The sequence below is a fragment of the Narcine bancroftii genome, chromosome 8 (genome assembly GCF_036971445.1).
Source record: "Narcine bancroftii isolate sNarBan1 chromosome 8, sNarBan1.hap1, whole genome shotgun sequence".
Classification (NCBI taxonomy): Eukaryota; Metazoa; Chordata; class Chondrichthyes; order Torpediniformes; family Narcinidae; genus Narcine; species Narcine bancroftii.
The window spans coordinates 150,915,806-150,933,462 of record NC_091476.1 but is presented as its reverse complement, the minus strand read 5'-3'; the positions used below and the strand labels follow the sequence as shown (position 1 = coordinate 150,933,462).

At 41.9% G+C, this 17,657-nt stretch overlaps 1 protein-coding gene and 1 long non-coding RNA gene across 8 annotated transcripts in view; one reads left to right on the top strand and one right to left on the bottom strand.

The window, feature by feature from the left end:
• Nucleotides 1–15,127, bottom strand: part of edn2 (endothelin 2) — a 28,430-nt gene extending 13,303 nt beyond the window's left edge. Inside the window, exons 1-5 of one of the 6 annotated variants that reach the window (XM_069895337.1) lie at nt 14,897–15,126; nt 14,057–14,198; nt 11,824–11,943; nt 10,011–10,130; nt 2,395–2,509 (exon numbers count right to left, since the gene is read on the bottom strand). In XM_069895337.1, the coding sequence (XP_069751438.1) occupies nt 2,413–2,509; nt 10,011–10,130; nt 11,824–11,943; nt 14,057–14,198; nt 14,897–14,957 (540 nt within the window). In that variant the 5' untranslated portion in view covers nt 14,958–15,126 and the 3' untranslated portion in view covers nt 2,395–2,412. Of the gene's footprint in view, nt 1–2,394; nt 2,510–2,721; nt 4,280–6,674; nt 9,232–10,010; nt 10,131–11,823; nt 11,944–14,056; nt 14,199–14,896 lie in introns of those variants that run through there. The other 5 variants (XM_069895334.1, XM_069895338.1, XM_069895336.1 and 2 more) reach the window with 5 other exon arrangements.
• LOC138741374 (uncharacterized) lies at nt 9,908–14,485 on the top strand. Of its 2 annotated transcripts, none has more exons than XR_011343476.1 (3): nt 9,908–9,954; nt 13,615–13,789; nt 14,129–14,485. It is a non-coding gene; the product is annotated as an uncharacterized lncRNA (long non-coding RNA). The 2 variants fall into 2 exon arrangements; XR_011343475.1 differs by having other exon boundaries at nt 9,920–9,959.
• Nucleotides 15,128–17,657: the final 2,530 nt, after the last annotated feature.

Below are 17,657 nucleotides of genomic sequence, written 5' to 3'. Positions count from 1 at the left end.
AAGTTGTCCAATAGGGTACCATAGGGTATAGGTGCTTGCAAAGCCCTGTTGGGCAAGGGACTCCATGGTAGGGATAATAAAAGATGGCAAATTATTTCCAGTCTGTATGTATAGTAACTTGCAATGTTCTCTCACGATGTTCCCTGCTGCACATTTGCCTCCAGATCTTTGAGGTGGTGTGTTTTGAGAAATGTTTTTGAAAGATTCTCACTGCAGCACATGTTATTACTTCAACTCAGTGCACCTATATAGAGCATACATTTAGGCTATAGGATGGAGTGGCTGCCAATCAAGCTGGTGACTTTGCCCAAGATAATGCCTGGCTTCAAACTGCACTGCTGACCTCATGCTTCGATAATGCAAGGAATATTTTGGGCTCAAGAGCCCAAGTAAACAAATCAAAGATATGGCAAAGTCACTATTTACTTTTCTTATAAAGTACACACATTTTTCATGTAATCATTTTTTCTGTTTTTTTTAATGTACCTAATTACAATGCATTTACCAGTTCAATTTTTGAATGACAACTTTTGAACTCACTTAACACTCATGCAGATAGAGTAAACTATTGTGTCAACATTCCAAGTTGTTCAAATCGCAAGAGGCAAGAAGAAATTGTGACAGAATTTGTACCACCAATCATATTAATGGTATTGTGGCGGCACGCCATTAGGCAGGCAAACCGGCCCCACGTGTCACGCACGCGGCAGGGCAGCCGGCCAAAATGGCGCCATTGGGGGTTTATCCCCGACCTCGGCACCAGGCTCAGAAGCCCGTGCTCTGCGGCCCACATGACACCCTGGCGACGTCAGGGCCGTCAGCTCGGTTCTCAGCCAGGTCCAGGCTGGGAGCACAAGACCAGCCAGGCAGACCTCAATAAACTAGTTTTGTTCACTGAACTTAACCCGTCTGGTTGCGAGATCATTCAGTAACAGAATAGTCGCCGCTACAGTTTCTCCATTTCTATGTCTGGTTGGATAGCATCACCAATTCTGAGTCTTAGTTTTGCGTCAAGGCTAATGATAGATTCAATTCACAGAGAATCAAAATTTCTTACACAAAACTAAAGCATAAAAACTTTGTACCTTGAATTAATTCAATCTTTATTGACAAAGCTTGCAGAAATGATCTGTTGGAAGCTGAAATTATCCAAGAGAGAGGTAAAAGACATAGCTTATTGACATGCCAGTGCAACACAAAAGTCTGCAGATGCTGTGATTGCAGTAAAAACACTGAAACACTGGAGTAACTCAACAGGTCACACACAGCATTCTTAGGAGGTAAAGATATATTACCAGTGTTTCAGGTTGAGCCCTTCAAGTTACGAACAACAAGCAGGTACAATATATCTTTACCTCCCATGGACACTGTGTGACCTGCTGAGTTCTCCAGCAGTTTTAGGTTTTTAATATATTGATGTGTCAGTCATCCAATCCAACCTTTGCCAGATTTACCCTCCCAACCTAGTCTGATGTACTTAACTCTGGATCCTGACAAATATTATTAATTTTTCACCCCATGGAAAGAATTTATGGGTTCCATGATAAAAGTATGTGTGAAAGATTTACAATTTGAAACCTTTATAGGTAGAATTTTTCCTTAGTTGCCTTTTAATTTTCTTTCTCATCATTCACCGCATTTATTCCTGCAGCCTTTCTTACTCTACACCTCTGGCTGTGTTAGCTTGCTCAACTAGTACATTCATTTCTGAATTACAAGTTTGACTTCATTTTCTGCACCTCCAAATCTGGACATTGTTCTGATTCTCATGGCAGTATTCTGAACTGTAGGCCTGATGTCCACTCCCACCCCACCCCCTACCCCACCCCACCCCCAAGGGCTCTTTCCCCAGTCCTATAATAACATCCCTAAATTTAGTCCTCAGTTCTTATGCTGGATTCCTTTGGAAAATAAAAACCTTGCTTCTATGCAAGAATCTTCAGTTCAAAGCGGTCCACATCCATATGCACAAAACTAAAACAACAATTAATCTGGAGCTGAGAAGTGACAAGCAAGATTTATTCTGCATAATTGTCAGGCAACAATGTATAGTCTAACTCCATTCCCTTAATATTCAGTGGCATTATGATCATTAGATCTGAGCATCATCATCCTGTTAGATCCTTCATCAGTAATCTTGGAGTGATTTAAGGCATACTTACAATCCTCTCAAGGGTAATTCAGAATGGGAATTATCCATTAACCAATAAACACAAATCACCTTCAGATTTATTATCAGAGAACATAAAAGATATCACTTACAACCCCAAGATACTTTATCCTGTGGGTGAGGCAGAATTACCACTTCTTGGCAGTGCAAAAAAAAGACTCAATGTACACATAAATGTAAACAAACTGACCGTGCAATTCAGAGATAGAAAATGAAATCCATAAAGTTCAAATGTCGAGCCCTTAAATAAGTCCCTGCTGTTGAGGAGGCTGATGGTGGAGGGTAAGCAGCTGATCCTGAACCTGGTGGTGCAAGTCTTGTGGCCCTTGTACTTCTTTCCTGATGGTAACAGAGTGCATGTTGGGTGCTGTGGATCCTTATTGATTGGTGTTTTACTACTGTTTAAGTTAGATTTTCAATATATTGATGTACAAATCCTTTTGAAACATTATGACTTTTATTTCTTGCACTATTTTTTTTATTAAAAGAACCAGCAACCATTAGAAAAGTTAATATATTCTTAATTTTCACATGAAACCATTGGATAAAGTGACCTCATTAAGTATGCAATTGAAATTAACTGTTCAATAAAAGACAGAAAGGTAAAGTTTGCTTGTTTCAAATAGAATGCATTACCTCTGAGGAGAGCAAATATATCCACCAGTATCAATCTTCTATCATTAAAGACATGACAGTGCAACTGGTTTCAACTCCAGTTAGTCACATTCCCAGAAATACTCAGCTCCAGCTGCCCAATCTCCACTCCATCATTGGTTATGCAACACACCCATTATCTCAACACCCACTATCTCAACACATATTGTCCCACAACCAATCAAAAACTATTGAGCAAACAGAATCTATTTTCAACAGAGTGATGCTATTAACAACAACTAATGAATAAAGCAGAGCAGAAATGGCATGAGAAACTAATTCATATTTTAGTCAACAAAAACAGTGAAGATGAACCTTTCAGCTAAAAATTGTACCAGATGCAAAATTGGACTCTGTTCAAGTTAGAAAGCTAAGGATAGAAAACTAAGGATAGACAGGTCAGGCTGGGAATGGGAGGAGGGGGGTGGGGAAGAGACATGCAACTGGCAGCTTAAGATGGCTGTCTGATTTTACTCAAAATGGTTGCCTGGTCTACGTTACTACAGGGAAAAGATGTTGCCGCTTATAATTTAAATCCCTTTATCAGTTCATCCCTCAGCTACCTTGGCTGCAAAGAAAAACTGTGGGTAAACCACTGTTAAGCTATGATTGGCTACTGCCGGCTGGACACACCCAAGACCGATCCTACAGATAGCCCTTTGCATGCTTCCCATTCTACTCTGGCTCGATCAGTTGACAGCTGTTCCAGTCTATAGTTAATAAAACCCTATCTCTTTCACAACTTCAGTCTTTTGTGATTATAGATGGTGCATCACCATCGTTGCCTGTCAATAAAGACCACCAATCCGGACAATCTCGGAATCAGAATTTATTGTCATGAACACGTGCCTCGAAATTCATTGTTTTGCAGCAGCTTTGCAGGTGCAAAGATTAATATAAATTGATATCAAAGAGTGGATTATCATTTCAGAAATCTGATGGCCGAGGGGAACAACAGTTTTGAACCACTGGGTGTCCATCTTCAGGCTTCTGTGCCTCCTTTCCAATGGTAGCAGTGAGAAGAGGGAATGGCCTAGTTGGTGAAGGTCCTTGATGATAGAGACTGCTTTCTTGAGACACTGCCCCTTGTAGATGTCCTTAATGGAGTGGATTAATGCTTATGACGGTGCTGGCCGAGTTCACAACTCTCGGTAGCCTTTTCCTGTCCTGTGCATTGGTGCTTCTGTACCAGAGAGTAATGCAACCAGTCAGAATGCCTCCTTTCCAATGGTAGCAGTGAGAAGAGGGAATGGCCTGGTTGGTGAGGGTCCTTGATGATAGAGACTGCTTTCTTGAGACACTGCCCCTTGTAGATGTCCTTAATGGAGTGGATTAATGCTGATGACGGCGCTGGCCGAGTTCACAACTCTCGGTAGCCTTTTCCTGTCCTGTGCATTGGTGCCTCTGTACCAGAGAGTAATGCAACCAGTCAGAATGCTTGACGTACCAGTCCACCTGTTAAAATTGCAGAAGTCTTTAATGACGTACCAAATCTCTTCAAACCCCTAACAAAATTTAGCCGCTAGTGAGCCTTCTTCTTGATTGCATCGACATGAAAGCCCAAGGATAGATCTTCTGAGATCTTGACACACAAGAACTTGAAGTTCTTGACCCTTTCCACTGCTGACCCCACATTAAGAACTGGTTTGTGTTCTCCTGGTTACCCTTTCTCCACAATCAATTCCTTAGTTTTGCTAACATTGAGTGCTAGATTGTTGTTGCGACACCACTCAACGAGCTGATCATTCTCACCCTGGTCTGCTTCCTCATTGTCATCTGTGATTCTGCTGATGACCATGATATCATTGGCAAATTTGTAGATGGCATTGGAATTCTGCACTGCTTCCAATACAAGCATATCCTTCTTACAGTGTTAGTGACCAGAAGTGCACACAATTCTCCAAGTCTGGTCAAACCTGTGTTTTATAAACTTGCATCATAATGTTCTAACTCTTATATTTTATGCCCTGACCTCTAAAGGCAAGTGTATTTTCTTCACCAATCTATCTCTGTGTTGTCACTTTCATGGAATTTCAGACTTGAACTCTGGCCCCTTTGTTTATCAACAGCTCCCAAACAATCACTGAGTTTGGTTTCCCAAATTGCAATTGGCAAGATTCAGTTGCACCATCCAAAGCTCCACCAAATTTTTTATCTGATAAGTGTCTTGTAGATTTACCCAACCCTTCCTGACAAACCACAACACCAGTACTTATTGTGTTATTTGCCTACTAATTATGCCTCCTGTTTTCACATCCAAGTTTAGCGATTCACAGGTTGCCAGTAATAAATTAACATTTGTCCTGAAAAGGCAGATTTGTTCCCTGATAGCGTAAATTACCATTTCATATAAATATATGGATGTGCCAAGCAGCCAACTGCTGATCTTAATTTGTACAGGTTGTTAATTCCTTCGGAAAAAATATCCTACTTTAATCGTTACAAGGTGTGAATTGTAATTTCAAAGCAATCATCACTGGCAAATTGACGTCTTGAGATGACGGATGCTGGAATAAAGAACTGGAGTAAAGAAAACAGTTGCAGTGGGTCATGCCACATTTGTGGAGGAAAATGGAAAGTCAATGTTTCAGCTCGACACCCTTCATCAAGACTGAATCTTGATGAACGGTCTGATCCAACCATCAACTCTTCATTCCCCTCCACAGATGCTCGCTGATTTCCTCCCATGACTAATTTCAAACTGAAGGTGAGTTAGGCCCCAAGGTTATTTTTCCAACAGTAAATATGAGCAGCGTTACCCATTATTTTATGATTCACTTTAAACAAGCAACTCCTCATAAAGGTGGTATTCCACTGGAATGGAAGAGTCAGGCACTTAGCCCATTCCATTGACTCTCCCCCTCAACCATGAAGCACTTGAGGCTATTCAGTCTATCAAATTCATGCCATCTCTGTAGAGCAAACCAGTCAGATCCATTTCCTGACTCTCTCAAGTTAATTTCTCTCAAGGGCCTATCCAGGTTCCTTCTGAGATCATTTCTGTTTATATCACACTCCTCTGCAGGGAGCATGAGGTCATTGTTATTAGCATTCACACACCAATCAGACATCAGATATTGGGATGGCATGGTTGGTGTAGCGGTTAGAGCAACGCTTTTACAGCACAAGCTATCGGGACCTGGTTCAAATCCTCCGCTGTCTGTAAGGAGTTTGTATGTTCTCCCTGGGGGCTCTGGTTTCTTCCCATCATTTCAAGATATACCAGGGGGGTGTAGGTTAACGAGGTGTAAATTGGGCAGCATGGACTGATGGGGCAAAATGGCCTGTAACAGTGTGTATGTCTAAAATATTACATTTTTAAAAATTTTATATTTAGAAACTTTTCATTAAAAAAAACCTCTTCCTCATATCATTCTCTGCGACTACTGACATATGAGGGAAATTAATAAGTCCCTATTCCTGCCTCACCTATGATCTACATATGTTGCAGCAGAAATAAATGTTAGTTTTCCAGGTTAGGGGATTTCAACACCAAAGAACATGGATCTAACGTTGGAAGGGAAGGATTTAAAAGGAACCGGAGGGACAAATTTTACACACAGAGTGTGGTAGATCTGTGGAAGAAGCAGCCAGAGGAAGTGATAGAGGCGGTTACGAGTGCAACATTCACCATGCATGGATAGATAAGGTTTAAAAGAAAATGGTCAAATATGACTTGTTTAGGGATAATTTGGTCAGCAGAGACAAGTTGAGCTGAAAGGCCTGTTTCTGGGCTGAAAAACTATGACTCTCAGTCACTTAACTGGGCAGTATGAAGATCCCAGCACTATCTCCAATTCCAACAAAATGCATGAGGCACAATTTCTTCAAAAATATTGACAAACACTGGTTATTGATCAAAACAAATATTTATTTCATTGGTAGATGATAATCACAATTGTTCCAAAGTATAGAAAATTACAATAATTTACAATTAATCATAAATTAATTAAATATGCCTTATAATTAATCATTGAAATGTTGTTCACCTTGTCACTATAAGTGGCATCGTCAATAATAAATTAATATTTGTCCTGAAGATAGTCTTGTTCTCTGATGGATATGAATGAGCATCTGCTAATGGCAAATCTTTATCTGCCTTACGGTGCAAGCTTTTAATTTTGTGTACAGAAAGGATTTTGATCAGTAACATTACTGATCAAATTGGACTGAACTGTGCTCCCAGATCATCACGTCCCATGATTGTCTTCTCAATGATGAAGACTTGACTGGACCAGAGACCAATTTTCCACAGGCTTTGAAAGAATTTGCCAAAACTTTAATAACCTGATCATAATTAAGAACAAGACCCTTGAGTTCAAGCATCTTGTCCTTGTGGAAAGCAAAGCATGGCCTTCTTACATACTGTAACCAATAAACAAGTCCAGTGTCTTCCCTTTGGAGTTTGGTCACCATCATTGAACAATACATGATATAATTGGATAATTATCTTAGTCAAATAGTTCTCTGATTTACAAAGCACCTTACACCTTAAGAACACAGATGGGCTTTGGAATTTCTTTCATACAAGAGTATCCTGGATACATGGTAGATAATCAAGGCAAGATCTTCATGACTAGCTATATTTGGCCAAGGAAATGTAAATGAAGATTTTTGGATTCTGTTCCATCGCCCACTGCAAACTTTTTGCTTCTCCCACGATATCATAGGATATTCAGATGTGTGTGAGAGAGAGGGTGAAAGCAAGTGAAGATTGTTTGAGACACATTGAAGATTTGGTGGTTTCTTCCTGCCTTCAATCATATTACCATTGACCTGCAATTTACTGACATGTAGTGTGTCTTACATGTCACATTTATTCACAACAGATGTGCTGTCCACATCTTCTTACCCGTCTATTGAAATGGTTGAACTGCATTGCTCTCTATTCCTCGTTTCTTGCCTGCAAGTTTAATATTGAAATGAGTTGCCTAGAAATTGGCTAAATAGGGTAAAAGGTGATGCCTTTTAGTGGGGAAAACAGCCTATCCAACAATAAGTGTCACTTGATCTGCATTTGTAGACACTTAAAAGGCAGACTACCATTGGTATAAAGTTGAAAGTAGAATGATGTTGACTTGAGTGCTGTCAGCAAGTGAATACATTGCGTTCACAGAACATTCATTTCAGCGGTTTTACTAGAGGGGCTAAAGGGGTATGTGTGCTGAAATAATGAACAGAGGAACTTCAGATGAATTTAGCAATATTCAGCTACTCATCACCAATGAGAATTATTGTGTCCAAAAAAAATTATTAATAATCTACAATATCTTGTCTTTGATACAGATTTTTGAGTTCAGTAAACCCGTTTTTTTAAATATTTACATTTATTTTCTCTCATCTGATTTTTCTGTTCTTCTCTTGCAGACTCTCCTGTTTTGCAATTGTATAATTCTAGGCGCTCCAGGTGTCAATTGATGTCGCACCCAAGTGTGAACCTGGGCACGAATCTTCGGCCGTCTGGCTGTAGGAGAACCCTCATTGCTATTAACAGTGACACTGTTGTGTCTGATGCTTCCACCGCACCACATTACTGTGGGCACCTGCACACGGAGGGAGGGGAGGTAAGAGGCAGTCAGCAAATGGCAAGTAGCAGCAGTAACTCGACTCATCTAGGATCAGCTCGCACATCTCCGACAAGGATTACTGCAGCTCAGTTCTTTCCACTGCTGCTTCAACTCCAGTAACTATTTGGTCCAAACTCAAAACCCCCAAGGAAAGCCAAGACTGCAGACAAGAAGAAAAAAGTACTCTTCTGCTTCCTACAGGACAGCAGAATGGATGCAGGAATTGAGGTACCCGCGAGGCTATTTTAGTGCTCAGTCATTTTAGCAGGCATGTGGTTTCAGTTCTGGCACCTCACGACAATCCTATGTTCCAGGAAATGGATATCATTTTGCTTCCATTCAAGCTGTGTAACAGATGAACATTGTCATATTGTGGAGGTAGATGTTTCAGAGCTAGTCTTTTCTCCTCTCTTTTAACAATGCTGCTAGCTTAAAAATATAATGAATAGTTATGAGTGGCTTGTTTTCAGCAAAACTTTCGAGCATTTTAGCTCCATTTCCTTCTACAATCCACGTGTCACTTCCCTTCGTTTCTATTGCAACTGTCATCCAGTTCCAACAGGGAAGCAAGCCTTTGACACCCACTGGATCATACTTGTGGACTCGTCTCTCCAACACTCCCTCTATCTTCTGGTTCTCTCCGTGCACCACGACACATGCCGTCATTGGAAGAATAGAAGCCAAAGATGGCTCTCCCTCTCCTCTGTGGAAGGAGCGAACTTTGCCTTTATAGTTCATCTCTCAGCTCGGTTTTGCTTTTGCTGTGTCAAATTAACCTGATTTTGTTTCTTTGAAAAGTTCTTCCTTTCAGCAGACTGAACATTTGACAGTGCTATTTGTCTGTAAAAGATTTTAAAAAAACTTTTACTTTGAAGAAAAAAGAAACTAAAGTTCTTCACAATTCTTCATTTTCTACCCATTTTCCCCCACCCCTTCAAAATGCACAGCTCCAATCAGGACTATCTGCTTGTGTGCGACAAAGAGACAGAGGTCCACATGGTGGCATGCAGGAAGAGCAAATGCTTGAGAGTATAATATCTTTCTAAAATGACAGAAGGAGAAGACGAAATGAACTGACCCAGTATGTAAAAGTAGAAAACACAAATTTCTTGTTATTTTCATTGTGTGATGACATTGTTTAATGGGTTTAATGTATCTAATATGTTGAACGTTGAGTGGGTGGGGCAGGGGGGGGTGAAGGAGGGAGGGAAGGGAGGGGGGAAAAGGGGAGAAAATACTGTTTATATTTAAGAGGGAAATATTTGTGTGTATTTTGGTCAGTATGGTTCATAGTGTGAAAAATAAAAAATTAAAAAAAATAAAAAATAGAGCATTTCTTAGTTATTAGGGGGTTCAAATCCCAGTTTGAAATTCTGTTTGAAACAAAAGTCTGGAACTAAAAATGACCGTGAATCATTTGGGTTATAAAAATGGGAGCAATTTCACTAAACATCCTTCACATGACTCTTGCCTGGTACCAACCTGGCAGTCACAAAAATTCCATTGTTCACCATCACAAAGGCAAACAGCAGAGAGCAGTGAGTCTTGAGGATGATGCCCACGGTCAGGTTTGACAACAACAAAAGAATATTGCATTTCTTTCCTTGTTTAAAATTTACCTTAAAATCCGACCCAAATGTGAACGTTCCATTACTTGATGTTGACTTGTTCTGGAGCTCAACCGGTTTTGGTGTTCTAGCCCTTTTATATGAATGTTCCGCAGGTCACCGCTGTCTCTCCTGAAGAATTAAAACAAATGGCACCTTTGAACTATTGCCCTTTTAAATTCCATGCATATATCAGGCTGCTTCATTTCAGATATTGTCAATTTTGAGCTGAACGTTGTTCCCCCCCCCAAACACTTAGATTGTGTGGCGCAAGAGTACATTTCACTCAACCCATGAAACAATTGGCAATTAATTGCACTCCCAGCCACTTCCAAAAGCCTGAAGTTTGCTTCTCCATTTTAAACAGAGATCTTTTCCTATTTTGAAAATTACTATCCCATCGATTTTCAGGGTTAGGTGCTCTGGAATATTACCTCGTCCTGCATTAGAATTGCACGCAATCTCCCCAGAGTTTCTTGTAATTATTGAAAAGTTTCTTTCTCCCTTTTCTATCCTGTCGAAATGATAAATTATGAAAATTGCCATCAAATTCTACCCCCACTCCTTTAGTTTGTTGGTATCATATTTATCAAGTTGTACATTTTTTCGACAGGAATATGGATAGGAAAAGTTTATGGGATAAATTCTGGCAAATGCAACCGGCTCAGTTAGGCAACTTGGATAGCTTCATTAATTGGCCTGTTTCCATGGTGTACAACGCTACATCTCTCTTACTCTTTTGTTTTGAAAATAAAATTCCTTAGTCTCTTTTTGCAACATAAAGCATTCATACCTGTGTAACAGGTTTGCCTCCTGACAAATGAGCTGTCATAAATATTAAATGAGCTAAAAGTATTGTTTGTCCTCTGAAGATTACAAGTGTGATCTTTCGTCAACACCCTTCAAAGTTTGACACCTGAAACCTGAACCTCTTTTTTTTTCCAGATACTGATCTATGTTTTGCACATTAAATTATAATTACATACTTATTATTTATTTTGAACAGTTATTAGACTTTTTATTTTAAAAGAAAGGATTTCCCATAACCTTTAAAATAGAAAGGAGGAACTTGTCATTTCACATTCTTCCTTTCATAACTTCTGGATATCCCAAAGTGTTTTGGATAAATTTTGTAGAAACATTGCTATTGTACAAAATCCTGTAGTTAATTTCCGCACAGGAAGGTGCAACTCACTGGAATAAGATGATCACCCAATAATTTTGTCAGGTGGGTTGGGGTGAAATGTTGAGTATAGCACCAGGGAGAACTCTACAGTTCTTCAAAATGGGATTGTGGAATGTTTCCCATCCACAAATAGGGGCAGATGGAGGCACACCCATAATATGACAAGTCCAGTGGTGCAGTCTGCCCATTGACCTTTACTGCAGAGCCAACCTGAATTTTGTGCCAAGTCCCTGGACACATGTTGACTTTTGACTTGGAGGAATGTCATATCTGACATCTTGGCTTATCTCAATCCTCCACATGAGCTGGCTGAGGGTACTGCAAGAAAACTTAAACCTGGCAGTAGGTCTCTTTTGGTCAACGCTTTCAATAATTCTCCATTTCAAAATATATGTGGCTGAATTGCCAGCTACTGGAAGAGATTTGCTTTCTGATTCCCTTTGACATTCACCATCATGACCAGAGCCCACTCAAGTGAATGAAACACAAGACTACGTGGATCTGTGACATGCTCTCCTGCCACCTGGGGATGCCTAATCCTTCCATTCTGCACATTGCAAGAACATTGCTTTCTGTTAGCACAGGCTTTATGCAAAAGGGTTCAAGTTTCCTTGGGTAATATTTAAAAATAAAACTTACATTGCATGCAAATGGCAAAACTGTAAACACACCCCGTCTTTGAAATCTGCACATTTGCACCTTGGAGTTGACCTTTTGCGACGTGTTGCTGGACTTCCTAAACCATAAGGTGTGGTTTTTCTGTTAAGAAAGCAGATCAGAAAGATTACCATGGTGAATCTTTATGGTAGTGTAAAGCACAATGATCTGCAATCAAAGGAAATTCAAACCTTGCAGAAATGTTGTTTTATGGGTGTTTATATCTTTTGCGATATTTAGTTTCAATAGAGCATAATTAGCACTATTGGGAAAAGGTCCACCCACCTTTTGAGCAAAACAACTTGGCATCGTTGATCCTTTCCAAATATTGAAACTGCACTGAGTTTGAACAATAGCAGTACATGACAGCAAAATTGCAACTTGAACAATTATAGATTAAAACTACTGTTTTTTTTAAATGAATCAAACATAAATAGCTGTGAAGCAGGGTTAGATATAGAAAGCTGGCGCAAAAGGTGACAACCTTGCATTGATGTTGGCTTTTGAACAGGGTAGAATGCTCAAGGAGCTTCATTGAATCATGATAAGGACAGTAATTGACAATCAGCCAGACTTATTAGGATATGTAATCACATTCTTCATCAAATAAACAAGTCTTAAGGAGAAAATTAGAGGACAAGACCATTCAAGATGCAATTCAGGAGCAGCCATTCTTAACGGGGCCTTGGGGGCAACAACACTTAAAGTAAAAGCTTTGTTTTCTTTTCACCTCAACCAATGCAATTTTTTTTAATGTAGTCAGTAGGAGAGAAATAGGGAAGAAATCAAAACTTGACTGCATTACAGGGAAGGTGGAAGGGGAGCATAAACTTTGAGCAGAGTCCTTAGAGGGCCAGAGCAGCAAAAAAGGTTGAGAATGCAGGTCCAGACCCTCATGGGCATCAGACCAAATGACTTCCATAGATGAAGAGCATAGTCCAAATCAAGAGGAACTTGGAGCAATGTCAGAGGTTATGGAACAGGAGGGTGTGAAGACATTTGCCACATTCCTCAACTTATAGCCCATTGTTTTATAAGTTATGTTCTAATAGGTGCTCTTGAAATTCTGTCTCTGTGATGCAATTGGTCAAAGATTCAGGGCTTATGAAAGGCACATCTTTTCTGGCAGAGAGCTTCGTGTTGGCTTTGGGCTGACACCAGGGTTACCCAAAGGCAGGAGGAAGTTGTTGAAACCATGGAAGAAACAACAGCATCTCATCTGAACCCAGAACAATTAGTGACCCCCTGGGTGATGGTGCGAAGCAGGAGCTGTTGGGCACTGTGATGGGCGGGTGAGAGCATTGTCGAAAGCCCCTTTCAACACTTGCATCCCAGTAAATCAGCAGTTTAATGTCCCTGGATAGGAATGGGGATTTGGCCTCTCACACAAGACCACTCCTCACTGGCAAAGGTTTAGCCCCGGTGTTTGGTCTGTTCTACCTTTAATAGGAAGTGCCTGCAGGGGAATTTCCCGTTTCACGTTTGCCTGATGCCAGAATCTGCAGACTCGAGGGGGTGGTAGGGGGTGGTGGAGGGGGTGGTAGGGGGTGGTGGAGGGGATGGTAGGGGGTGGTGGAGGGGGTGGTAGGGGGTGGTGGAGGGGGTGGTAGGGGGTGGTGGAGGGGATGGTAGGGGGTGGTGGAGGGGGTGGTAGGGGGTGGTGGAGGGGGTGGTAGGGTGTGGGGTGGGGGGGGGGGGAGAGGCAATCGGTGACAATGGTGTCATCTGACGGCGGCATTGAGCAGATTTTGCTTTCCACTTGTCACTTTCAAGGCCGATTGGCGTTCGAGTCCTGGGATCAGGGGCAAGGGTGAAAGACTCAGCAAGTCAGTGAGGGAGCCTCTCAAGGAGAGCCACCGCATCAACATTCCAGCCTGCTGCCGACTCGAGGGGCGAGGGCTGCCAAGAGGGGCTCTTGCCCGAAACATCCGCAATACATCTCCTGAAGGTGCTGAATCGCGCTAGCATTTCGAGGTGTTCACTCCATTGTGAACGACTGGTCATAACTGCTCTGTTCCCTTTTGCGGATTTTGGGTCGGTCGCTTGTTTCCAACTGTTCTTTTCGTTTGTCCCCGTTCTCAAAGAATAAGAGCTTGAAACAATTGCCAAAGCAATTGCAAATGCAAAGCGAATATTCTGACGAGTGCCCCCCCCCCCCCCAACCAATTTTATACAAATTTTCTGACTTAAGACATCTCGCCCAAGCTTCACTTACCCTGGTGTGTTGACCCAGATGATATCTTTGTGGCAGAAGTAGATGCATTCTTTGTCTTTCATACTGCTGCAGGAACAGCGCTTCTCTCGTCGGAGATGCAGGGCTCTGCTCTGGCCGGACCCCGACAAGCTGAAGCCACAACCTGCAGCGAAGAATGCGACTTCTCAAAACAAAATCTCACTCGCCGCACTGCAAACACGAAAAACTTCTGCTGAAGTTAGAAAAGTTCCCGCTGCTCTTTGCAGCAGATTTTTTTTAAGTTGCCGCGACTCCCCGACCCTGGCATTCAAGCCAGTCTCTTCCTGACGGATCAAAACGATCCCAACAGCAGAACGTAGCTCAAATTCTTCATGATGCCCCCTTTCTCAGGATTAAATTGCCCCCCCCTCTCCTTCCACCCCCCCCTCTCCTTCCACCCCCCCTCTCCTTCCACCCCCCCCTCTCCTTCCACCCCCCCTTCTCCTTCCACCCCCCTCTCCTTCCACCCCCCTCTCCTTCCACCCCCCTCTCCTTCCACCACCCCCTCTCCTTCCACCCCCCTCTCCTTCCACACCCCCTCCAAAAAAAAAAGCCTAATCAATTAACGCAACCACATTTTTCCAATCTCGTCCCTCTGGAAGCACGATCCGTGCCACAAGCGCCTGGTTAACATTCACCTGATGTCACGCCAATAAATGAGCAAACCCCGAAAAAAATCCCCCCCCCACTCCCAAGAGAGGGGGCAAAATGCTGAACGATGACATCTGTCCGACTCCCCAGCGTTCCCCGACTCTAAGAGGTAGCATTTCATTGCAGCAAATCACATCCATGCAAAGTGTCGCTTTATTAATAAGCACTGACCATTTTTCAACAACACGAAAAGAATCGCCACACTCAGTAATCCCAGAAGCTTGCAGCCCATTCTTGCTCTGGACAAGATCAGTGGAGGAAACCAAGTCCCTGCGATAAAATAGTTGCTGTGCTGCTCTGCGATCCTGCACTTGGCGTTGTCTCTCTGAGTCTCATGCACCGTCTCCCTTGTTTATATACCGATGCAGTCAGGACACCACCTACCAGCATCTCGTCCAGAGGAAGCAGCGTCCTATTTAATACTCCCTCGAACCAACCACAAACAGGATTTATTAACTCTACATGAAACCCAAATTACTGCGTTACTTACGCGGGTTGAGTTAATCGCTGCAATTTTTTTTTAAAATGCCATTTTTGGTTATGGGTGAAATAGAAGGAAGTAAAACTGAGTCATTTGCTGCATTCCATTTGCTCCTCCACCGAACACAACAGGTTGGCATTTGTTGGAAGCAGTCACTTCAGTAAAATGTTTACTGGTAATATTTAAATAGCAATTCCAGATTAAATCCACATCTGGGTTTTCTTTTCTGAAAATAATTGCCTCGAAAATAAAAGGTCAAACCTGAGGGAATGCTACAGAGCTGAAACGTTGCTTCTGGCTCCACAGATGCTGCTGGTTGGGAGTGATTCTGCCTTTGTATGCAGAGAACAGTATCGCACCTGAACAGCTCCCTGGGCCCAAATATTGATGTTGACCACGATGGCCAAATCATACTCAAACTCTGCTGCTTGCACCCGAGAAATATCCCTTCATCACATTCATGTGTCTATATAGAAGCCCTTTAAATACCACTTGTACCTGTTTCCACCACTGCTACCACACCCAGTGTAAAATATTTGACCCACACATCTCCTTTCAGCTCCTCTTCCTCACCCGAAATGCATGTCCACCTGTGTATGACACTTCTACCATATGGAAAAGTCTGATTGTCCACCCTAATAGTTTGATATTCAATTAACACCTTTTGGCTCTTGATCTGGACTCCTCTTCCCCCTTAATCTCTAGTCTTAATTAAGATGACTGTCTGGTTTTTGCTTATTCCTTGAAGGGATCATTCCTGAAATGTTAATATCATATCTTTACCTCCTATGGACGCTGCAAGACCGGCTGAGTTACTCCAGCATTTCTCGGCTTTCACTAAAATCACAGACTCTTGTATTTCTCTTCACTCCCATTTCCCTGCAATTTATTGTGATTCCCTGTTGAAAATCGTAACAAATGAAGTATGTTGTCATATACAGAAGTAAGATGTACAGTGTTGGAAGTCATACTTACTGCAGCAGTGTATAAAACACTCAAGCACAAAGGAAAAATAATCTGTATGTTGTACTTCGGTATATGACAATAAACTTCATTCATTTAATTAACTTTTCACTAATCCTTCAGATGTCAGTTCAGGTAAACAACTATACTTTGAATAATAAAGCTATTCCTTAAATCCCCATTAGTATCCCATCAGCAAGACTGTAAATCTAGACTTACTGTTCCTTCAATCACCAATACTTTGTCATTATTTCTCAACTTGAGTGCTACATTTTGTTATAGGCAGTCCATAGTGATATGGGTGAAGGCTGATTACTGATATAATAAACAATATGAAAAACAAGGTAGTAAATTTGACAACCATTCTCAACATTTTTCCTAACAAAACATGGTTAGTGCAATCCAATACACCACCAGCAACCTGGGTTTGAATCTGCCTTGTCTGTAAGGAGTTTGTGCAATCTCCTTGCATCCATGAGGATTTCCTTTGAGCTCTCCAGTTTCCCCCCACATTCTGAAGACCTATGAGGTTAGATGGATCATTAGTTATATGGGTGTTTTTGGGCGGTGCAGACTTGTGGCTTCTGCAACTGTCTGCACTCTCTCCACAGATTTGCTGCTCCAATTCTCGCTGACTACTGGGCAGTCTATAATACACACGTGTGATCATACCTTTCACGTTTCTCAGCTCCACCCATACAGCCTCAGCAGACGAGCCCTCAGGACTATTATGCCTGAACACAGCTGTGATATTTTCCCTGATGAGTAATGCCACTCCTCCCCCTTTCATCCCCCCCAAGTTCTATCGCATCTAAAGTAATGGAAACCCGGAACTGCCAGTCCTGCCGCTCCTGCAACCAAGTTTCACTAATGGCCACAGTGTCATAATTCTATGGGTCAATCCATTCTCTAAGCTCATTTGCTTTTCCTACAATACTCCTTGCATTGAAATAGATGCCCCTGAGAACATTTCCACCATGTACAACCTGTTGACTTCTAACAGTGCATTCAATTTTCACATCATCTTTTCCCTCCTCTATCTGCTCTGTCCCTCTGGTTCCCATCTCCCTGCAAATCTAGTTTAATCCCACCAGAGCAGCACTAGCAAACCTTCACGCAAGAATATTAACCCCCTTCAGTTCAGTTACAAACATTCCTGACGGGGAAAAAGTCCCACCTTCCCCGGAAGAGAGCCCAATGATCCAGAAAGCTGAAGCCTTCCCTCCTGCACCAGGTCTTTAGCCACATGTTAAGCTGCATTATCCTCCTTTTTCTAACCTCACTGGCATGTGACATGGGTAGCAATCCTGAGATCACAACTCTGGAGGTCCTTCAACCCAGCACCTAATTCCCTGAACTCTCATTACAGGGCTCCTCACCCTCCAATGGACCACAACATCTGGGCTGCTCACCCTCCCTCCTGAGAAATGTGATGTGATATAGCTCAGCCCCTGGTACCAGGGAGGAAACATGCCATCTGGGACACTC